Source organism: Capsicum annuum, chromosome 8 (genome assembly GCF_002878395.1).
Source record: "Capsicum annuum cultivar UCD-10X-F1 chromosome 8, UCD10Xv1.1, whole genome shotgun sequence".
Taxonomy (NCBI): domain Eukaryota; kingdom Viridiplantae; phylum Streptophyta; class Magnoliopsida; order Solanales; family Solanaceae; genus Capsicum; species Capsicum annuum.
In genome coordinates, this window is record NC_061118.1 from 157,312,695 (window position 1) to 157,337,356 (window position 24,662).

At 34.3% G+C, this 24,662-nt stretch overlaps 2 protein-coding genes across 2 annotated transcripts; both read right to left on the minus strand.

Moving 5' to 3' along the window:
• Nucleotides 1-9,834: 9,834 nt before the first annotated feature.
• On the minus strand, nucleotides 9,835-10,787 carry LOC107879379. Its single transcript, XM_016726424.2, has one exon. The coding sequence runs from the start codon at nucleotides 10,548-10,550 to the stop codon at nucleotides 10,185-10,187; it is 366 nt and encodes a 121-aa protein (XP_016581910.2). The 5' UTR covers nucleotides 10,551-10,787; the 3' UTR covers nucleotides 9,835-10,184.
• Nucleotides 10,788-15,346: 4,559 nt separating this feature from the next.
• Nucleotides 15,347-24,598, minus strand: LOC107839768 (transmembrane protein 184A). Its single transcript, XM_016683394.2, has 8 exons — nucleotides 24,134-24,598; nucleotides 23,727-23,866; nucleotides 23,424-23,610; nucleotides 21,149-21,222; nucleotides 17,573-17,722; nucleotides 16,917-17,202; nucleotides 16,062-16,295; nucleotides 15,347-15,973 (listed from the first exon to the last, which is right to left on the minus strand). Exons 3-8 carry the CDS (start codon nucleotides 23,568-23,570, stop codon nucleotides 15,602-15,604), a joined length of 1,263 nt encoding a protein of 420 aa, XP_016538880.1. The 5' UTR covers nucleotides 23,571-23,610; nucleotides 23,727-23,866; nucleotides 24,134-24,598; the 3' UTR covers nucleotides 15,347-15,601.
• Nucleotides 24,599-24,662: the final 64 nt, after the last annotated feature.

Genomic DNA, 24,662 nt, shown 5'->3' on the forward strand with positions numbered 1-24,662 from the left:
ATGGTATTCTGTTCTGATTGGTTAGCTCGCGGTTGTGTTCAAGTTTTAGGTTCGTCTATTTCGCGGTTCGTGGTCTATATTGGGTTTTGTGGTGGTTTGGACTCCGTATCAAAGTTTTATTCCCACTGCTTTTGAAGATGTTCGGTTATTAGTTCTCTATACCGAATCGAGTTTGGTTGTGGTTGAGGTTCGGTTCGAAGTTTTCGGGTGTGAACTTTCTTTATTGAAATAACATTGAATTCGAAAGCTTCAAATGAGGTTAAATTCTACTCTTTCACCTCTTTTATTTCATTGTTGATGAATCTGGTGCATTGAATTGAATATCGTGTTGGTTGATATGTGATGATGTGAATTGTTGGTTGTTTTGTTTAGTTGTTCGATTCCCTTGATTATGGATTATGTGATGAAATAATATCTCGTTTAAGAATTAAAATTAGTTGTTTTGGGGTGAAAGTTAAAGTTGATAAAGTGATTATTTTGGGCTTGATTTATTAATACCGAACTTGATTGTATCATGGTAGTTTGAGTGGGATAGGCAAACATAAGTTGGGTAGGCAAAGTTTAGGATTTGTGATTGTTGAATGATTAAATATTTGTGGAATGGTTTTGATTTATGCATTGACATATATTGTATTTATTTGGCCGGGGAATATCCCGAAATACCATGTACTTGAAGACGATGCATGATCAAGGCCCAAAACTTCGGGTGGAGAAAGCAATGGAGTGTAGTTTTGAATAGAGTAGGTTTATATTTTTGCATTTTTTCTATTTCGGGATTGTAATAATCGCACTGGACATTATTATTTTGGATTTGTTTTGTTTGTTTGTTTGATTGATTGTTTTGTGTGAGTTTGTGTGGTTTATATATTCATAATGTCAAATTAGCCGATACGCTTCGCCAAACGACCGTGGTCAAACCACGGGATCGAGGGGTGCCTAACACCTTCCCCTCGGTCAACAGAATTCCTTAGCTGGAATCTCTGTTCACAAACCAGTTTTAAAAAGTCAAACCATTTCAAAAGGAATTTTCCAAAGGTGACTTGACACACCTGATTATGCCAAGTGGCGACTCTGAATTTAATTGTAAAAAATCCTTTTCGGAATAAAATTTTCATCCTGTGTCACTTAATAATAAAATCCTTTCGAACTTAAAAATTAATCTTTTTGGAGTACAACAAAAAGGGGGTGTGACAATACGCATCCCTTCAATATTGATCGTGACTAAGCACATGCACGTGTGTCACTTCTTTTAAACTTGTAAACCATATAGGTTTACTTGTGTTGTACTTTCTCCACACGAATGACTCATGTCTCTTTGGGAGTAAACTTTCTTTCATTTTTCTTGGCGATGGAGATTATATATCCTCTAATTGATCTCATTCAAAATGCTTAAATTAGATCTTCTAATTGATGATCAAGTCATTTTGATTTGCAAAGCGATTGCTCCAATTTCATCTATATTGCGATTTGACTTATTCTCAAACTATTTGAAATCTTTTGCTTATATTCTCAAATACTTTCTCTTTATCGTATTCTACCTCTTTATTCATTATTTCATAATTAGATTGGGTTTTAAAATTTGATTGATAATTTTTCATGTATGCCATATCATTAGAATCGACATAGAAAGAACTGTATAATAGAAAATATATAAGTAAATATTAGACATAAAATAAAATAAAGAAAAATTATGTTTCATTAAAAAAAACAAAGATAGACAAAGTTTTAACCTAAAATACCAAGGTAAAAATCTGTAAAACCCTAGGACGATTCAAATTGCAGAAAGACAAACAAACAAACTATCAAGACTCCTTCATAGTAGGGAGAGGAGTGACCTCTCAATTGTTAAGCTTGACATCTTAGCCACTGGTTTGCTTATCAGCATGACTAGAACTTCCACCACTGTCCAACATATTTTCTTCAATAAATAAATTTTGGATCCCCATGCTTAACTCATTATTTCCCATGTATTCTGCATTATCATGTGTTGATGAAGGATTACGTGTGACGCTCCTAGTGTCAATGTTTTGCACTACAATCGTTTTTTCTTAAATCATCCTTTCTATTTCTCTTTTCAAAGCACGACAATCCTCAATACTGTGACCCTGAATATCAGAATGATATGCACATCGTACATGAGAATCAAAATTTCTTAAATGTGGATCAGGAGTACACTCAAGGAGAGGAGTGATTATATTCAACTTTATTAATCTCTGGAATAAACTGGCATACGACTCCTCAATTAGTGTAAAATTATTCTTTGACTTTCTCCTCTTTGCAAACTCTGGCCTCGATTGAAACTTGGACTTAGAAGTTCTTTGATAAATATGTGGGGGTCCAGGATGATGTTGAGGAACCGGTGCATGCCATTGCGGATAAAAAAACGGACGAGCATACAACTGTGCATTATTTAAAGGATATTGAGGAAGTGGAACGAAATATCTTGGATTTTGCAAAGAGGATCCTTGTTGCATGTGAGCATATGAATTTGATGTGCAAGCTCGGGATTGAGACTGACAATATTGTTGAGTTGGACCTCTTGAGCTCTACTTTGCTCCTGTAATGACAATAGGTACATTTTTCTTTTTCTCCCCTTCTATCCCTCTCAATTGATGGCAATATCGTAACAAGTGTTTTACAAAATCCTCATACCTATCATGTTTCTCAAATTTCGATATCTTAAGGCTTGAAGGAAGGTTAACACTTGAAGACATGTCCCCGTCTTTATGTGCAACATCTTCATAATTCGCAATTTCCTGTGAATTTTTCATAGCTTTTTCTGTACTCTTCATTTTCCTAGTCATTTTCTCTTGCTCTTCTGTCATGTCAGACTTCTTAGTAAGAAATTTTGGTGGTCCAACTAATATAGATGTGGGCTCAGGAGTATAATAGTGATCATCAAGAGTGTTGAACATCGACTTACTAGAAGATTGGGGAGACACAGTCGCTGGATCAAAAGCTAAGATGGAAACCTCAGTAGAGGGTGGAGCAACAGAAGCCGAGACTATAGATGGTGCTATCGATGTGCTAGATTTATACTGAAGATCTAGAGAATGAGTGATTGAAACATTGAGATTCTTTTGGCTTGAAATAGATTCTGGGGCATGTTGTGGCGCATAACCAACAGCAGAAAACTGACCTTGCAATTTTGGTGAAAAACTCAAGATATTTATAGGGTCAATAGTGGAAAATGGTGGAGGAGGCATCCCACTGGCCCAAACTCGATACATTTCCAACCTTTGTTGCCTCAAACTCACAATCTCTTGTTTTAACCTCTCATTTTCTCGACTCTTTGTCTGATCCATGATTTCACTTTCTATATTTTTGTTGGACATAACTCTTTTTCCTGAATTTGGTGTAATATGAGGGACCAGCCAAAATACCACAAACCAACCACCTTAAATTAACTGTGTAAGAAATAACAAAGGCGTCAGAATGTAATATTTTTTCAAAAACTCTTTTTCTTTTATCTTCTTTTTTAGAAAGATCACCGAACCCCAGAAGGGTTGCCTACGTATCTCACTAAGATGAGAATCAGGTGTACGTAGTTCTCAAAAACTGGAGATACGAAGAAATATAATTTTTTTTTACTTTTTTTGAATAATGAGAAATTTATTTACTTACTAAATAATATATATATATTTTTTTTATTTTTGAAAATATTTTTTTTTAGTTTAAAAATAAAGACAATATTTTTTAAAAGATCACCGAATCCATTAAGGACTGTCTACATATCTCAATAAAATGAGAATCAGGTGTGCGTAGTTCTTGAAAATTATGTCGTATAAATATCAGCCTCAAGACCCCTAGAGGTTTAGGGCTGTTAAGGTTTATATAAAAAAAAATTGTAAAAACTTAGCCTTATGATCCCTAAAGATTCAGGACTGTTAAGATTTATAGCCTCATGATCCCTAAAGATTCCGGGCTATTGTTATATATATTTTTATTTTTTGTGAAAACTTAGCCTCATGATCCCTAAAGATTCAGGGCTATTAAGATATATATAAAAATTGGACCACAGAATTAAAAAAATAATTATGAAAGTAATCATATTTTCAAAATATTACCCAATAAATCTATGAATAATTTTTTAAGAGATAGGATCGTATCCTGAGAAGGACTTCCTACGTATTCCACTAAGCTATGATAATCATATCCTCGTAGTTCATGAAAACCTTAAAAGTATATTATTCTATGTTTAAAATTTTCCTTTGAAAAATAATACAATAATTTTGAGGATAATATAATCTTTTGCGTTTTAAAGTTGTCTAAAAGCCGGTCAACAATAAAATAAGCCTTCTAAATAAATGTCAAAGAGCACATAGGATGCACATGTTGGTCTTTATAAAGTAGGTTACCTGTCCTAGACAGACCCGACCCCTGTGTCGAGTCCCGCTAAGTCAAATGCATATGATGCAAATAAAGCGGCACCTAATAGGGATAACCAGATTCTGAGTTTTCAGTTCTTCTAAGTTTAAACCTAATAGGGATAGATGTATACACCGGCTTACTCGAGCGGACACTCGGGCCGGGGAGGGACAACTTGGTCGGTAGCAGGGCAACACCTCCTTCGTTGCCGATCCGAACCCCGCCTAACATGTGTGACTATATCCTTCACCAGGTGCCGTGACACTCTGGCTATCTCAAAAAGAAGGGGAGATGCATATGTTGCATTCCCTCTATCCTATTTCAGAGACTCGAAGGGGAGATGCATATGTTGCATTCCCTCTATCCTATTTCAGAGACTCAGAGGGATACGCGAGAGAAGACAATATATAATATATTTCAAATAATATCAAAGCAGTAAATGAACAACAAGTAGCACATAAGGCCAACAAACACAATATAAAATAATTAAAGCAAGTATAAGTCAATATAAAAAGCTCGAATTCTTATTAGTTCTCCAGCAGAGTCGCCAGAGATGTCACACCCCTTTTTCTCTTGAGGCGAGTCGAGATCGAAAGGTTTTTCCAATTAAAGTAACGGTATTGAATATGGATTAATTTATTTATAGAGTCGCCACTTGAAATTGAGTTATGATGTTCCAAGTCACCTTTTTGAATCCCTAATCAAAAGAAAATGACTCTTTATTGGTCTGCGAAAATAGAAGACCGGGTAAGAAATTCTGTTGGCCGAGGGGAAGGTGTGAGGCACCCCTCGAGTCCCGTGGTTCTAGCACGGTCGCTTTTATTGACTTATTTTAACTTAAATTATTTTGACAAATTATGTTAGTAGGCCCTAAAATCACTCATTTTATTATACTAAAATTATTTAAAACTCTTGTATTAAACCGGTGAAAATTATTTTTAAGACAAACTTTGTCGAAGTGCAATATTGCATCCTCGAATTATTTTTAAAGGTTTCAGAAAAATGCGTACACCGCATTCTTAATCGGACAAATATATCAAACGGGCCTAAAGTTTATCTAGCATTAAAAGATATTTATTTCATCTCTTGTAAACTCAAGACAATTTTATCTTGTTTAATGAATTCAATAATTTTCTTATATTAGAAATAAAGAAAATAAACTAGTAAAGAATGAATTTAGCAAAATGGGAAATTGAGCAATTGTAAAAATAAAATTTCTGCATTAATATGGATTTTAAAAATAAAATAAAAAAATAAAATAAAATAAAATAAAAAGATAAGAAAAATGAAATGTAATCTTTCCGTAGAACTAATAAATTCTCTTATACGTCTCTACGACAAAGGACTATATTAACAAATCATTTTAACTTCATATTATGCACAAAAATTGACAAATTGACTATATTAACAAATCATTTTAACTTCATATTATGCACAAAAATTGACAAATCACGTTAAATACTCCAAAAGCTTAAGTCATACAGTGTATTAACAAAATAATAACCAAAATGAAAAGACCAAAATGGGTGATGCCATAAAAAATTAAAATGAACGTAGATCTGTCCCTTTGTTTCTTTTCTCTTATTTTCTTTAAAATGTAAATTGGAGAACAACATGTTACATTTTATCTTTTTTATTATTTTTTTTCTAAAGCTCTAAACATATACATTTACAAAAGTATACACAAACAGTATCAAGACGGAGCAGTAGTATTCACTTAATCCCAGTGGAGTTAATAATATTATTGTAATGATGGGAGTTTAAAAAAAAATGTTAAGAAATTGATCGTTGTTGTTGAATCGCTGCTCACCGGAAATTCCTCCATTCCAGTGGAGAGGCCGAAAGTAATTAGTCAGCGAAACATGACATTAAGAATCACTACATAAGAAATCTACCAATGTAAATTCGATAAAAAGATACATTAACTCCATATCTACGTATAAATATAAACAATTCGGTAACTTATTCATATAACATGTATCGATAGAAAATTTACATAATTAATTCACTACACATATTAAATAATGCAAAAATCACTCGAACATTTTTATACATGCTTTTCCACTGTAAAATTTATAATAAAAATGGTATAGGATTGAAGAAGAACTTGTAAGGAATTAAATTGAATGATGCAGCAAGAAATCTTCACCGAAAACTTCAAACGGAACCCGAATTCATCTCTTTTAACTGATGATTTTCTGTGACTGACTTTCTTCTTTTCTTCGTTTTTCTCTGCTTTCTGATGCAGTATTGATGTTTTGTCTATTATCTGATTAGGGTGTCATACAATGTACAATGTACGTAGGTAGAGTCCTTAAATAGGGAAAAGAATTTGAGGGAACTGTTAAGGGGGAAGTCAGATAAGGGGAGGAGGTTGGGTAGTTTTAGGATTTTAAAATTTGAAATTTTTATTTAATTTTTATTTTATTTAATTTTTTTTAAAAAAATTACTATTATAGAAAATAATAAAAATAAATATAAAATAATAATAATAATAATAATAATAATAATAATAATAATAACTAGTTAATTTTATATTTAATATAATACAATTAAAGTTTAAAAATAGCAAAAAATAAATATAATTAAGATAGTACTAAAACTACTAACTTATTTATTTAAAAAGAAATTTTTTTTAAATTTTTGTATTATGTTATTATTTTTATTTTTTTAAAAAAAATTAGAATAAAATAAAATAATATCCTAAAATTAACTTCATTTAATTATTTATTTTTTAACTAAAATTTACTAAAAATAAAATAATAATTAAAATAATATCGAATCAAATATAAATATTTAATATCGAAAATAAACTCTCTCTCTCTATATATATATATTACACTCGGGGAGGATCAAAATCACTTGTCTACATTATTCATTGCTTCTTTGGATTTTTTTTAAAAATAATATAAGGAGTAGCCAAGGAAATAAAAGAAGAAAGAGAGAGTGGAGGAATTAATAAGCTTTGATGTCTAGTCTAGCATAATATAATGAATATAATTAACATCATGATCCCAATTGACAAGCAATGCAATGAAAATTTTGACACAAGAATGTCAACATCACAGTCCCCTCATAATCTTAGCGTTAAGTAAATAAATATACGAGTTATATAATTGAGATAAGTCAAAACCTTATGATATATAAAGTCATTACATGATGTTACCATGTGATAATTACGTGTGCAGTTTACTTCTACTAAATAATCTCTAGAGTGATGGAAGTTCCATTGTATAGTTCAAGCCTGCTTTAAGAGCATATACCTGATAATGTAAATTAACACTCCAAAAGATTATACTATTTGATTGGTAATTGTAACATCAAGTATTAGTAATTTGTTTTACATAAGACATAAACGTAAGTCAGACTAATCTTGTGGTTATGCCACCATTTTAAAGTTTGAAAGTAACCATTAACAACTTCTTGTCATTGCTGTAGAAAACTACAAATTAGGGGTGATCGGTACGAAGGAACGCATTTTTTCCTCATTTCTTTACTAATGAAAGTAACAAAATAAGTTCTTTAAGTAATATTTCACGTTAATTATAGAGGTTTCTTAACTGTGTCCTCTTCACCCGTCATCACACCACTTTTTCACCACAACCCCATACCCCATCCCCACCAGGCCATCACTACCCCGCGCCACCTTCCATATCATTAGTCTAACAAATACTTTTAGAATGATATTTTTTGCTTATATATTAAACATAAAACATATATAAAAAATTTAGTGATTTTGCTAGAAAATATTTTTCAAGAGAACATTTTTCATGAACTGAACACAACCCAAACCATATTGGATTTTATAATGGTCGTAGGTATTGGTCAAATCAACCTTATAAGGTGAAGTACAATGGTTGAATTGGGATGGATTGTTTTAAAAATATTTCAATACCATATCCAATCTAAAGTCACGTAAATATGTTTGGTCAATGCAATAAAGTAAAAGTAGAAGCAACAAATTTTGCACACGCAATTTGAATGAGAAAAAAGGTAGCTAAATATAGACAAATGACACCACCCCCCTTATTGTCCTTACAGTTTCGTCTTCTTTTAGGGGGGAAAAAATGAACTTACGCAAATGAATGCCAAGAAAAAGCTAAAAAATCATTCAAAAATTCGAACATCTAACATGCACAGTACTTACCCACCTCCTACATATGAGTAAAGTAAATGTCACAGCTCACACCTTTTTTCCCTTAATATTAATATTTTTAAAATAATTATGATATTCGAGTCAATTTGGGTGTAGTTCGATTATAAATATTTGTTATAGCGTCAACTGTCAACACAAGGAACGGATAATATTTTCTACCAAAACTTCAATGTATGAAAATAATTTACTATTGCTGACATTTTTTGTCTCTATTTACATTTGAATCCTAATCTCCTGTAATACTAGTATTTACTAAAAAAAATTTAATCACTAGGCTATGCCGGCCTTTTGTAGTCCTACCTACCTTGTTCAACATTGTATACTAGTAGTACTATTTTACTTCCCATAAAACCTACTAGCCTCTTTTAATTTGGGTCTTATTTTGTCTAAGAAAGTACATTTCAAATATGCATGTATCTCTTTTTCCTCTTTACTCAACTTCCCAAGAAGAAAAAGTCCCAGAAAAGAAGCTGGGTTTGTGTGATGAATGTCTCCTTTGCTTCAACCATGACAGCTTTTCCTAAGTTTACACTAAAATATTTACAGATTCATGTGCAAACTTCCAAGAGTAATTAATGCACAAAACCTGCCAAATTCAACTAACAGTTGGCAACTTGGCATCAATTTTCCTTTTTTCTTAATCACTTATCAATTCAGCATAATGACATTCCATCCATGATTAAATAATCACTACAAATACTCTTTACAGACGGCCTGGTTTTTATGGCAACTCTAATTTCTTTCAATATTAGTCATATATATGTAAATACAAAAGTCAATAATCTTAACTGCATATATTCAATAGGAAAAATATTCAACACACATAACGACATACCTTATGCATATGACCAACTAAAGAATACATGATATTACAAGCCCAATTTGTGTGATATCAAACAAGAAAGAAAGTGTACTAATGCCAATTTATTAAGAGATGCTTTGTAAACCACAAAATCAGTACTGCTATGCATTTATATGTTGTGGTCCTATAACGTTAGGCACTTTAATAGATTTCAGATTCTTTTCCATTCTTTACCTACTTTTCTTTCAAGTTGTTTGGCTTTAATTAATGGTACCATCTTCCAGAGCCAACCAAAACTGCTACTGAACAATACATGTACACAAAAATTAAACCTACTCATGGACTTCTCATATTATTCTCCCATACCAAGCTGTTCACTTTTTGTGACTTCCATTCATCTAATTTAAACTCTGAATTCAACAATAATAATTTAAAAAAAAAAAAAAAAAAAAAACTAACAACATAGTTAACAATTTTGACTAGACTAAAAGATATGTATACATACGTAAAAAGTAACAGGAGAAAAATCAATTCAGCAAAGAAATTCAAGATTTAGGCAAATTCTGATCATGTTCATACTAGCTTTTCTTCCCCTCCTCCAGTACTAAAGATAAACCACAATCCATTACATAATAAAATCCTAAATAAGCCCAAAAATAAATAAAAAGGACAGCCCGAACGCAAAAAAAGTATCCCGTGTTAGCAGAGTTCGAGGTTGTCTACAGCTCGAACCCATGAACTATAATAGCTCACACAAAGATAACTTCACCATTGCTCCAATGCTCTCCATCCCAAAGAATACTTAAAAAAAAAAAAATAGTACTTAATTAATTTAACAAAAGTAGTTCATTATATATCCTACCAGAAACAAGAAGAAGAAGATGACCATCCACTAGTATTATTATAGTAACTTGAATTTTGAAGACGACGAAAGAATGTCCTCCTTCTTCTTCTATAACCAAAGATACCATACTTGAACCTTAACCAAACCAATTTCCTGATCTTAGTTGCTGATCTGAGCTTTACCCATATCACCCTTTTCACTCTAAAGAAAGATTTCTTTATCCTTTCACTCGCACTCTTCTTCCTGCTGAATTGGTAGCTTCTCAAGAAAAGCTGCCTCTTTTCCATGTCAGTGTAGCCACCTGTTTCTGTTCTGAATATGTTCATTGGCAGTGGCACCCCATAAGACATTTGTTTAGCACTCATATTATAATGATCCATACATAGAGATAAACTGGTTAATTAATTTTTCCAGTGGGAAAAAGGAAGGGGTAGTGGGTATATAATGGTACTGAATATAGGGAAGAGGGGGTTGGGTTGGGTTGGGTTGGGTTGGGTTTGTTGGAGTCTGAATGCTATTGTTTTATCAATTCTAGGTCATGTTCATGCTATATAAGAGTATTAATGTTTGCTTCACACACCACATAACGCCGTCGTGGGGATGTGCCTTCATTTTATAGTAACTACACTCTTTTTTTCTTTTTCTTGTACGTTATTGACCTTTTTTTCCATTTTATTAATTTCAATAAAGGTGTTTTTTTAAAACTAATCGTGGCATCTTACCATTCGGGGTATCTTACCTAAACTATTTTATTAGGTGTCTTATTATTTTGGTATGTCAATTACTCTTATTTATAATATTTTTTGACATAGTTTCTAAATATAAAAAATCTTACTTCAAAAGATCTTAAAGGTTACATATTTTAATTTACAGTCAAAGTTTAAAAAATTCGACAATCAAAATTAAAATAATGTCACATAATTTAGGACAAAGAAATAGCTTTTACTAGGTATTCAATAATATTCACCAAAATTTAGGTAAATAAAAAGTCACGTAATACTTCTCTACAAAAATTGAATATTAATTTTCGCCTATTAAATAAACGTTTGAGATGTTGGGAATATGAATAAAGTCCTTGATTAATAGCATGAAACACACAAAAGAAGAAAAAGTAAATATATTTATATAATTGATACTTGATACTACATTTTACGAAAATGAACAATAGCATATCATAGTAAAAATAATTTAAATTTATATTTGCCCAAAACAAGCCAAGGGAAAATCATGTCAAAATTGATTTCGTCTCAACTTTATGCATCCTGTTTTTAAGGAGGTCACGTGACAGTGAGGGTGTCGTGGGAATTTGGAAGAGAGGATCACGTGACGTTTTTGCATGTTAGGCAATTTAAGCAGTTAGGATTTATTTTTTTTCTATTTGAGACGTGGCATAATTCACCCACGTCAGTTACTTTTGACCTACCTTTCTTCCTTTTTCCTTTTTGGCATTTTTAGGGGAAAAAATATAAAAAATTGAGTAGTGTATTTATATTTTTTCCTTGTTTCGATTTATTGCAGCATGATATAGGAGGATCTTCTCCCATTTAATTTTCTTCATTCTATCATTTAATTCAAACATGCAATTTCGGTATGGCACACTAATTTTCTAATATATGTTTCGTTGCACAATAAATGTTCAAGCCCTCCTGGCATTTAGATATAAGTAATTTGTTTTTCACAAAAATATACGTTGTATTTATTTTTTAATTGAAAATGATATTTAAAAATTAAAGTTGTATTCGGATATGACTATAAATTGGAGTTGAAAGTGATTTAGTGCGAAAATTGTGTGGAAACACTTGTTGGAGTATTTCCACAGAAATTATAACAATTTTATGTCCAAATAAATTTTTGGAAAAGGTGAAAACTATTTATGGTATAACAGGCCCTAAGTCTCTATTTTCTGTTTTATTTGGAACTATACTTGCTCTTTTGACTTTTGTGGACGAATGTAAAGTTGGAGTTCTGGATTGCCATTGGTTAGATTATTGATATGAATAAGCTATTTTTACTATGCTAATTTATTTTACTGCACTAAATTTCATGAAAAGATAGATGAAGGTTAACAATTTAGAGGATAAAATAGATATTTAGAAAAGTTAATTGACAATGGAGGAGAAAGTCTATTGTTTAAAGATAAAAATGGATTTAATTTTTAACGCAAAGTTTGAGGATGTAAAGAAATTTCACCTAATTAAAATGATGGTGCCAGAAAACTTATATATAGCAACTCAAGAAAGTAGTAGTTTGGAAAAAAATAGAAATTCAGATTTTATGACAATAGGTGTAACCAATCCTTTACATTTGTGTCTGTCTTATAATACAAGCTTTTACAGCAAACAAAATGCTAACTTCTACACAAAGAAATGCAGGCAACTACTATTATCCTAAATTATTATATTTCCTCCATGAAAAAATCACATAAACTTTATTTGGTCATATAAAAGTCATAAAATACTATCAATTTGAAAACCAAAATGGTCACGAACACGATAGCGTGAATATGTGACTTGACTTCATATCTTAAACATGAAGAAATTAAGCGCTTTATGTATGTATAGTCATTCTTATTATCATCCACGTTGTCCTTTAATTTGAAAAAAAAAAAAAAGAAGAAGATTGAGATCAACTTAAAGATTGTTGATGTGGAGAGTATTTCATGCCAATGGATTAGTATAATGTATAATATAAGTGTTAAGATCTCAATTAAGTGGGAGCTTCCTTTAACGTGAATCATACGCTTGTGGGTTAAAAAGCATAAGAAGATATCTTGATCCATTCATTAGTATATTAATACGTTAATATAGCAAGAGACGACTAATTGAACAATCATTAGTATAGTATGATGATTGAAGGTATTATTTGTCAATCTTTTGTTCAACCAAAAAGCAAGGTCATTTAGGACAAATCGAAGATTCATAAAATAACCTTCATAAGCTTTTACTCGTGCTAGAGTGGTATCCTTACTGGACCTAATAACCAAATATAAATCCTCTTGAATAAGTCGTGGCATGAAATTGTTGGTTAGACAAAATAAATTAGGATCTATATATCACAATTAAAATGTCTTTTTCTTTGGGCAGAACAGATATCCATCATATGTGCCAGAAGATACTGATCTTCTTCCCATTTTGTTATTCTTTTCCTTGTGTTATTTCATTTAAAAAACAATATGCTTTATTCAATGTCAATGTAAACATAATATGTGATCTGACTTCACTTTGATAACGCGCAGTGAGAGCCGTGTTTGGCAGTACCTAAATAGAAATATTAAAATAGCACATAAAAAGGAGGTATTTCCATTTCTGAGCCCATGTAGTATGGCGTATTGTCATGGGCTCATTTTTCACTGTGTCAGCGGCACACAATTTTGCCCGTGCGGCGCCCATGGTTCCCCCAACTATGGGTCAGCCTTCCTCATTTCCCAGGTCTTTAGCACAATCTTGTGCCTGTGGGAAATTCGCCTCAGAGGTTTGCTCCCTTTGGTGCCGCTCTATCAACATGTCGGCTGACATGGCCAACGTATAAGCAACTCTTGTGGCGCACCTTTAATCCTTGGATCTCATCCATATGCGCTCCTGGGGATGGCTACGGGCATACTCGTCCCTCGCCTAAACCTAGGCATCGATCTCATCCATATGCGCTCCTGGGGATGGCTATGGGCATACTCGTCCCTCGCCTAAACCTAGGCATCGCTATAGCGTGCACAGTCCTATCCTCAAGCTTTACATCTCATTGTGCATGTGCACTTGGCCTTTGCTTCGCCCGAGTAAGGCAACCTTCAATCCTTGGCTTTTGTCTCAAGCATCTTCCTTAGTCATGCCCTCTTATGTCTTATGGCATAGCCAAACATAGCCCACGCAACTTGCATCCAATTTCCATAGCACAGTGTCGCCCCACAATTGCGCGTCTAGGCCAACGGACACTTGCTCGCTTGGCTGAACCTTGACCAAGCTCACAAGTTAGCTCACGAATCTCTTGGGGAGAGTATCTCAATTGCTCTATCGGCTTGGAGGCATCCTTCCATTATTTAAACAGCCCGCGGGGCTTGTCGGTTCATATAACCAACCTCTAGCCTTGTCAGGGCGCCCAACGCTAGTCCACCCAACCCTGCGTTGCCCATAGGGTTCCCGAGCCCTATGAGTACCTTGCGCATTCCTTTGACATGCCAAGGCAGGCCCTTGAGGTTGTCCCTCAAGGCAGCACACACTTGAGCACACTTGGGGTGGCCATCTGTCGACACACCCGGGGGAGGCTGGTAGGCTGTCACCATGTATACCCCCTTATATATGCTTAAAATAAATAATCCCAATGTCTGGCACTAGACATCATTCTGCCCAAAAATCATACTGGGGCTTAGATCATTCATCCGACCTTCAAATTGGGTGTCGTTTGTTCTAACTCCTTTCTCTTGACTTCCTTCACACCTCCATGAAGTTTAACCCCATTCCCATATACATGGAACAAGTTATGGCCTTCGGACCAATCAACAAATTACGACAATGCCACTGGACTTTGGCCAAGTCAAGTCCCTAACCAAACGGACTCCCAAGTGACCCCAAATTTGGTAAGCATACATAAGGTACCCTTAATATCAACACTCTAAATCGGAATCCTTAGATTCCACTTGTAGCTCAAAATGGCACGGCGCTGACATCGAACATAGCACACGATCCTCACCATGCCTCCGCCCCCTTGGGCTCACACCAAGCCCTCTCCAAATCACCTTGGCACTCTTAGGACTGTCATGCAACATATATAGATGCTTGTTGCCTCATGTTATGCCCCTTTGCCTCATCTTCGACTTCAGCATATTCCCTCAGCACATGCCGCCTGCATAGCTGACAAGGTTGCGGCCTAGTTGGCACGCACAATCCTGGCGGGTGACAGGCCCTAAAACTTTGGGGCGCCACAGTATGCTATATATGAATCACGACTCTAAACAGCAAAATAAAGTGCACTAATGAGTCATTTGGTACATAGTGGCTTGGCTGAAAAAAATTCTATACAACAAGTCAACCATAATGCATGTCATCTTTGCATCTAAATTATTTGAGCTAAACTGCTTAAACAACCCCAAATGAATCATTTCTCATTAGCTCAGAACAGTGCCCAAGAGCAACACCAAGTCCAATGAGCTAATCAATCAGATATTTGATAAAAGGACAAGGGTGGATAGATAAAAATATGATGATGAGCTTGTGTTAAACCATCCAAATGCAACATAGCTGAGGTTTCTCTGATTACACTACATATGGAAATGAGGAACAAACAATCAATAGCACATGGTAGAGAAAACTAGCTTTGCCTAAATTTACAAACTAAATTACAATTCTGACCTTCACAGCGACATACTCAGGTCGCGTGCGACGCTGGGCGCATCTAATTCCCAACAACAATAAATTCACACATGGTTGAAAGTTCAGTGTCATCACCTTGACCCAGGATTGACTGCAGGTACCTTGGATGGATAATTCGAAATGTCTACATCAATCAATGATAGGTCATAGGGTGTTGAAACATTAGATGATGCATCCATAAGCAACGAGTAGTTCATTGCCTCCGATTTCCCTGTTTGCTGGCCTGCACCAGGATATTGTGGATTATTGTTATTGGCAGAGGGAGAGAGATTAGATAACTGAACATCTTCTTGTTTGTTTCCAAATATGTGCTTGTTTTTCCTAACAGTATCCATCTCTGGGCCAGTTGGAACGAAAGTCCTCGCCCTGTACTTCGTTGCACCCCCCTCTTCAGCATCACCACCATGATTATAAAGGACATAATCATGATATGTAGGAGCAAACTGCAATCATGGGAAAAAATAGAATTTGTAGGACGCAAGTGGAGAAAAAAATACAGCACGAGGGAAAATGAGCAAGTGCCTGTCTTACCTGATGGACAGTATCATGATAAAAGTCATTTAGCATAAGGGCATGTCCAAGACTGGCGCTAAAACCACGAGAAGGACCAATATTTGCGCCAGCATATTCCTTGTATGGGAAGGCATAAAGATGAGCAAATGCCGCAATAAGCATTTCAAGACAAATTATAAAATTCTGAAATTCAGCAGCTTCCTCGGTATCTTTAATAAGTTCAGACTTTGCAGCAAGAAACACCAAAACACCCTGTCAGAGGAAGAGTTAAGGAGGGTTATAGTACCTAGAAACATCATTCTAAACAGAAAATTGTAAATGGATAGAACAAAAGAGTCATTTTCTGTGATTTCCGTTAAAGTTCTGTTATACAGCATCACACATCAAAAAGTAAAGGCACGTAAAGATTAGATAGTCATCTTTCAGTTAGTTGAAACCCATTAAAAGGATATGATCAATTTAGACAATCAATAAGGCCACATCAATTCATCAAAAAGCAAACCACATGTCTCAACTAAAAAAGGCAAAAGCAAGAATTCTTCCCTATTTAGGTTTGACTTGAAAGGAGAAAAAATTGAAGTGGGTTGGTCTCAAGAAGTCGTATTATTAAAGGGTAAAATGAAGACGGTAAGATTAGATAGTTTTCAAATATAGAAAAGATATATTTTTCAGGTATACACTACAAATAAATGTGCCACAGAAAACCGGACAGAGGAAATAATAATAACATTATTTGTTGTTATGGCAAAAACAGAATTAAACTAATATGCTGAAACCAAAGAGTGTCCCAGTAGTCCAAAATTGAATAATATTTTGCTTACTTATCAGCAAAGCGAGAAAATAACATGTAAATGAGCAAATCTGGTGAATTACCTGCCAGTACGTAAGGAATATGACGGATTTTATAATGATGAACTTAGGAACTGGATTAAATGGCCGGAGCAGATCTTTGCATGCCACGTAAAACAAAGCCAAGGCATAAAGTGCCATTGAGTATGAGATAGTATATATAATTGTGAGGTAGAGGTATGATTGACTTGGACTGAAATTTCCATCCTCATATTTTCCTTTTACATAGAGTACGATTGTAACGATCACTAATATGGGCTTGAGAATCACAAACTGTAAACATCCCTGCTTGCACCTTCGAATAAAGCGCCTGCATTGCTTTAACATAATCAGAAATACATTTCAAATAATAAATAAACAAGTGTTTTAAAGTCCAATCCTTTAAATGAATTAACAACATTGCAACATGGAGACCGAACATAACTGAATGTAAAACAAGATGATGATAATTTGGTCATGGATATCCAGATTCAAGGGAATCACTAATTCAATTAAAAATGAAGGAGTTGTCTCAAATTCAAGTGTAGAAATACAATGCATTAAATCAAATAAACCATGAAAAATGAGTCCCTACATAGAACTGTGAGTAATGTATAAATTATTAGAAATGGTTCATGCTATCAAAGGAATAGCTCTTCATTGACTAATTAAAAGTGGCTTCATGCATAAGCACAACTTACCCATCCAAAGGAAGCGGAGGAAGGCAGCAGGTCAACAGACACCAATTTGGCTTTAGAATTCGGCCGCTCAAACTTAGAACAACAGCCCCTGGGCCACCAACCCATGCCAGGCAGAGTGATAGAAAATTATATATGACCCACGCCTCATATCTGAAAGGAAATTAGAAACTAAATAATCACAATTAACAAAAAAAATTCCCATAAGAGGTGCCTAGACATAAGTTCAACGATAAAAGAGGTGCCTAGACATAAGTTCAACGATAAAAGATGCATACTCATATAAATCATTCACTAACTACTACTTTCCACCTAAGTAATATATGTTGCATAAATTCCTAGCACAGAGGGAAAAAAGGCTGAAGTTTTTTCTGTTTCTTTGTTCATCTATTTTCTTTTTCTCATTTGGTTTTGTATTTTTGATTTAAACACAAATACCAGAAATGTGTACAAGTTAGGTATATTATTAGACTACCGAATACTATCAATTTTGGACTAATAAGTAACCTTAAAATTGAGCCTAAGATGGCTTGGTCATGTCCTATGTATCATATGCAGATGTGACGTCATGAAGAATGAAGATGAATTAAGAAAGGAATGAGGTAAAGATAGAATCACATGGAAAACTGTGTCTCAGACAACCTATAATCCCTCGAAGTCCATGTGGATTGTGATGGATAGAACGCAAGAAAAGCAAAAAGTTTATATAGGCAATAACTAGTTGGACGGAGAGCTAGATGTGTTGGTACATTTATATTTAGTCGAGTTTAAAAGGAATCCTTTTTGAATCTATGAATGAATGTAATGATAAGACTGGGGTGCAAGGAACCTTCAGTGTAGATCTGAGTCTTCTAGAAAAGGAACTGAGGAAAATTTGGAATACGTTGAAGACTGATGCTGATAATTGTAGTGATCTAAAGAGGTGAATCAGACAACAAAGTTTTCAAAACTCTTGAAGAGACGGCCTAGTTGGATAAGGTGAGTAAGAAGCTAGAGTGGCTTTCAGAAGTCTCTGAAGATAGCCTTGTTGGATGATAATGATTGGCAAAGACGGCTCCCCATGCCGTTTAAACCATTCTTTAGCTTCATGATAATTATCAAATTTTCTATAATGAAAAGCTGCAGCAGAATATAAAATATATAGACGAGCCGCATAGGCTGAATTAGGGGGATTGTTCTCTAAAGCCTTAGCAACGGTACTCTTAGAGAAAACTATTAGAGACCTAGTAAGATCATGTTCATGGAAATGTAATAAACCCGCGCGGTAAATCCTGCCTCGGAAGTCTACAAATGCGGGCAGATAAAATTCATAACCCGCGTAAGCAGACGCCGAGAGCTAACTATCGAGATTTTGGACTATCCTGAATACTTCGTGAAATGGTATATCTTCGAATCTAATACGACGAGAATATCTCTAGTGTAAAGAAGAATTTCTCTGAAGAGCAACTAGCTCTCCTGATCGAAGAAGCTTACTTGAGAGGATAAACCTGACTGAAAGGATATATATTCTATGTCGTATATCCACTGTTGCACAGTTATATTCCTCTAATCGCTAATCACTGCTTTTTCCTTAAGCTCAGAACTGGATGCTAACCCTATGGTCAGGTCATACAGGCTCAGGTTAATTGGAGAAAGGTTCTGTGAGCGCATTTACGTATATTTTTAACATTTTCAGCTAAGAGATCTTCTCCCTGAAAAGTTTCACTAAATGGATACTTAGCAGACATCCAGCAAAGCCTGCCAAGGTTTGTATATATCTGTCATTCTTCTGTCCAAGGGATAACACCTCTTCCAAGTCACAATTATTTTATATATCAACACCAGTCAACCATGTCTTACGTCGTTTCGACAAATTTTAAGGTTTTCCCTGACATTCTTCATGCTTCTTGGTCTTTGTTGACCTTATATATCAGTAGCAGTCTACAACTTGGGTAATTAACTTGACAGCTCTAATGTTTGGCCATAGATTCCCAAATATTTTTGGCAAGTCATTTTTGGGTGAAGTTTCACCATGTGTAACACAGTTTTCGGGAAAAAATTGACTCTTTTAAGAAATATAATTTATACCTATAAGTGGGTTGAAAGCCTGATGTCTCAGGTTGGAATCCTAGATTCCCAGTAGAGACAAAAAATACTAGGTGATTCTTCTCATATGTCCTAACCATGGTGGACGGAGTTATCTGATATTTATTGATGGTGGGAGGTGGCAGGTATCCCGTGGATTTAGTCGAGGTGTGCGAAAGCTGGCCCGGACACCACGGTTATCAAAAAAAAAAAAAAGAGCATTTTCCATACTAAAAATTAAACCAATAGATTATAAGCTCCAAGATTATAAACAATTTCAAAGATCAATGTAGAGCTACTGAAGTATTCTCAACTTACAAATGAGTATCCAATTTTTCTATTTACATTACTTTTAACGAGTGTTATTCAACAATATTATTACACACTTGAGTCAAATAACAAGATTTATTAATGGGCTTGGTTGGAAAATAGATATTAGTTGGATTAATAAACGATGGGGTATTTTTACAATATACAAAAAGTTCAAAATAAAGTTTAAATATTTTAAAAATTTCCAAACAATAGAATGGCCCAAAAACTAGTTTTTTCTAGTTTTCAGGAATTTGGATTATTTGCCAAATATATTTCTTAAAGACAAATTGTATGGCCAAACACTTTTATTGCCAAATTTTCCCTCAAAACCTACTTGGGATATATATGGCCAAACAGGTCCCAACTCTTGGATATATGAATGCCATACCAGAAAACGTTCACACACTGTACGGTTGAACAAAGCATAAAGTGAATTTATTCTTTCGCGTAAAGAAGATAACACGTTGTGCAATTAACTCTATTCGACTTTTAATTTTTAAAAATCATTCAATTTTTTTGCAAAGGCTTTATTGCACATATAAAGCCATAATGCAAGATAAGCACGTATACCAAGTCAAGCAACTGACTTGAAGTTAAGTTCATAGTCTAATGCACTGTAGGCTCTATAACTGAGCATGTCTAATGCAATGTAGGCTCTATAACTGAGCATGCAGTTAAAATCAATAGGGAAACCAGTTCCCGTTCTGCATATAGGATATAAAAGTAGATTTTTTGACATATGGTACCCAAAGATATTAGTGGCTGCTTCAGTGAAAACCTTGAATATCATGGTTCAAATTTTAGCAGATAAAAATAAAACAAGGTGATTTCTTCCCACCTTGTCGCCAGAGTTACTTGGTACTCGTGTAATTGAGTTTTTGACGTACAACAATCTTGTTGACCTCACAAAACGCTTAACTATTTTCCATCATGTGTGCTGCAAGGATTAAAAAGTCAACAATAGAAACTCGGTCATAGAAAGAGGATCTTATTAAGTTAAGAACAAATACATGTTTCCCCACACAATAGAACCGATTCGTGGCTACTAGCCTACTATTATTCCATATGCCACTTGTTACAAGAGTTTACGACACAGAGGGAATGTCACCATTACATGGAGCAACAATGGGAAGTCATATTATAATATCATCATAAAGAAGAATATGCATTAAGCCAAAAAACACAAACTTGAACGATACTTACATTTCACGAATGGAATTGAAATAGATGGCTCTCTCATTTAGGATGAGTGACAAGAATGACGTTAGTGCATAAACCTGACGAAGGAGACAAGGGAGAATTTTAAACATTGACGTGGAACTTAGCTAAAAGTTAAGCACATTCTCATGTTATTGAAAAATTAAACACCATAACATCCAGATTTAAGCAAATATGTCTGATTTTACGATCCATAAAGATTCACATCTTTAACATTCACTGCCTGTTGGGGTACATTCAATGCATGGGCATCTTTAGTTTAGCTCTAGATTGTATTATCTGAAACAGCACAACAACAGCACACCCAGTGTAATCCCACAGGTGGACCTTACCTCAACCTTTGTGAGGTAGAGAGGTTGTTTCCAATTGGACAACTTTCAACAGAAAGTTTTTTGAAGGAAAAAAGAGTGTGAAAAAGAACCGTTTGCATACTTCTAGTTTCTTGAAGATCTGTGAGCATTTTGTTAGTACAAGAACTTTTCATAGAAAAACACATTCAAACCAACATACCCAGTGCAATACTCAAACCACTTCAAAAAAAAATTTGAAAATGCCTTTCAAGCATAAACTTCTCCAAAAAACTTAAACAAGCAAGTTTTTGAAGTTATTATTTTATTTTATTTTTGCAAGATTTCAGAATTGTGCACAAAAAACACCACTCAGTAAGAAACAAGACATAGTATTTATTTTCCCTTTCATTATTATGATTTCCAACCCTCAAAGAAGTGTCTACATATGCAATACTCACAGACTAAGCCATCACAGTGTTCAAGATTCCCCAGCCACAAGAACTAGCTCTCCGCTAAGATGGAATTTTGGTGCAGTCTAAGTTGCTCAGACTCGGGTGCGAGTGTCCAACACGAGTGCGTATCTAGAGGTCGGATCCTTCATGATCCAAATTTGAAGATTCAGGGATACGGATCAAGGCATGAATATGGGTGCGGGGATTCGGCTAAAAATAATTCAAGTATCTAAGAATATAGTTATAAAAACTAGTTATGAGATATGATGTTGAAAACTTGAGGAGAAAACATTGATTAAGAGGAGAATCCTGGAAGGAGATAAAAGGAAACAGAGCAACATAGAACTTTCAATGTATGATTTATTCGGTTTTCTTCAATTTCACCATAGCATGATTTATTCGGTTTTCTTCAATTTCACCATAGCTTTTGTTTTTTATTAAAGGAATCATTGAATCTGTCCGGAATTTCTCCATCGATTTTGATCAAGTTACCCAAAATTGGTTGACCAGACTGGGTCAGATCCCACACCCATGTCGCGTCGACACGGGTGCGGCACCGGAAGTGAAGAGTCCGAGCAAGTTAGGGTGCACTCATACAAATTACAGCTCTTCATTTCCCAGTTGGTTTAGGTATCCCCTCCAAGCCCAACAAGAATATTCATATAATTCTTCACTATTGAAGCCTGTTATAATTGATAACACAGCAATATAATAATCAAGTTCAATAATTGGACAGCACATAACTTCACATGCTAAAAGCTGATTCCTAATCCAGAATATCTCAATCTCAATACTTGAGACACTTTGTGCAAAGTATAGAGACGACTTTTTGATATCTAAGGGCTCATACATGAGATTCACCAATCACCTGTTGCTTTGTGAGGTGTATCAAAAAGTCTAGAGGTAAGGACGAAATCTACACATGAGGATCTTTACCATGGAAACTGATTTCTTCAAGAAAAAAATAACCCCTTTTTTATTCCAACAGTTGCTGCCCAACTATCTAATCAGTTGGGTAAGAAGATGGAGTTATTGCATGCACATACACAGTAGAGTATATGATATTGATTCATAATTAAGATTGTGGAGAAGAGTGTTAAAGTAAAGGTTGAAAGCTAGCTTGACAGAGAAAATATCACATTAAAATTTACAATTTGAAATATTTAATGAATTTGAATTCATGAAAGTTGTGATTGTATGAAATGGAATGGTGTTAAATATCTTGGAAGGTCAATGAAAACACAGTTGTATAAATTGGAAATGAGGGAATGATAGAAATAAAGTTAACTAGCTCCACTACCATGTCAAAGAGCTACCATGGATGTCCTAAACATAAGTTTCTTCCATTCCACGCCACTACAAAGAACTTCTATTACTACGCTCATACTGCATCAGTATCATAACGAACCGAATTATAAGAAACAGAAAATAGCCCACCCTTGTGCACCGTCAATAGAAAGAAACACATTGCTTTTACCAGTTCGATCAAGAATAAGAACAAAGACAAAAAACACTTACAGGAACCATGAAGATGATCCGGACAATGTATCTTTGATAAGTAGGCTCAGTGTAATTCAAAAGATGCCTGTATATGTGCAAAAGCGCCAATCCGATTGCACCACAGGTACAAGGCAGCGCAATGAGGATATAGTATATAGGAGCCATTCGTTCCACAGGCTAACGAGCATCAAACACAAACACCCCTCTGAAACGTTAGAAACATAATAAAAATCAGTACCATTGACAAAATTTATCGAATAAAAAGATAAAGAAAACTAAGAATTTAGAAATAATCCATCCTTAAACCACAAATGCACTTACAGAACTGAAGAAAAAGCTCCGAATCCCTATATTTGGGCACTTCTTTTCTTCACCAAATAGCAGAAACTCTTTGCTACAAACGAAAACTTTGCTTTTCACCTTCGATTGGATGTACACCAATCTAGGGACATCGAGAAACCCTAACCCAATAACAAAAACGTCAAAATTGAACTTATCAAGAAAGCTATTCCATAATAAATCAAATAATTCACTAAATATCAAAGAAATTACACAAAGTATCAAAATCCCAACTGGGGTTTACCCAATATATATAAAAAAAAAAAAAAAAAAAAAAAAAAACCAAAAAAAGGGAAAAAAGACACAAAGGGTATCGGCGAAACAAAAAAAAAAAAAAAAAAAAAAAAAAAAAAACGGATACATCCGCAAAAGGGTAAAGAGCCACTAACCTTATCGTCGATGCAAAAAAGAAAAAAAAAAGGGGGGTAGAATGAGAATCGTCGGAGAAAGTGAAGTTTGATGAATACGACAGAACTATATAGATCTGGGACTAGAAAAAATCAACAAAAAAAAATTAGGTCCAAACAAAGTGCTGTTAGTGAAATGTTGATTGTGGGACAGGGAAGCAATAATGGCGGCTTCAGGGGGGAATATATATTTTACAATTATAATAATTACTATTGATGTAAAAATGAAAAAACAAAGATCAGTTAATTGTAGATTATTATCGGCTAAAGTTTCAAAGGAAAAGGATAAATCTTTTTACAGTCAAGGATAAATCTTGTTTGTTTGTTTTTTCGCTAACTGCAAGCTCTGCTTTTGTTTCGTAGAAAAAGACGAGTGGCACTCAAATATTCGTCGAGTTGTCTAGTCGACAATTATATTTAAGATGAATAATAAAATCAAATTTATTAACAATCACTAATCATTACATGTTTGTTTATTTTGATTCCCAATCATATTCAAGCCTTGCTTTTT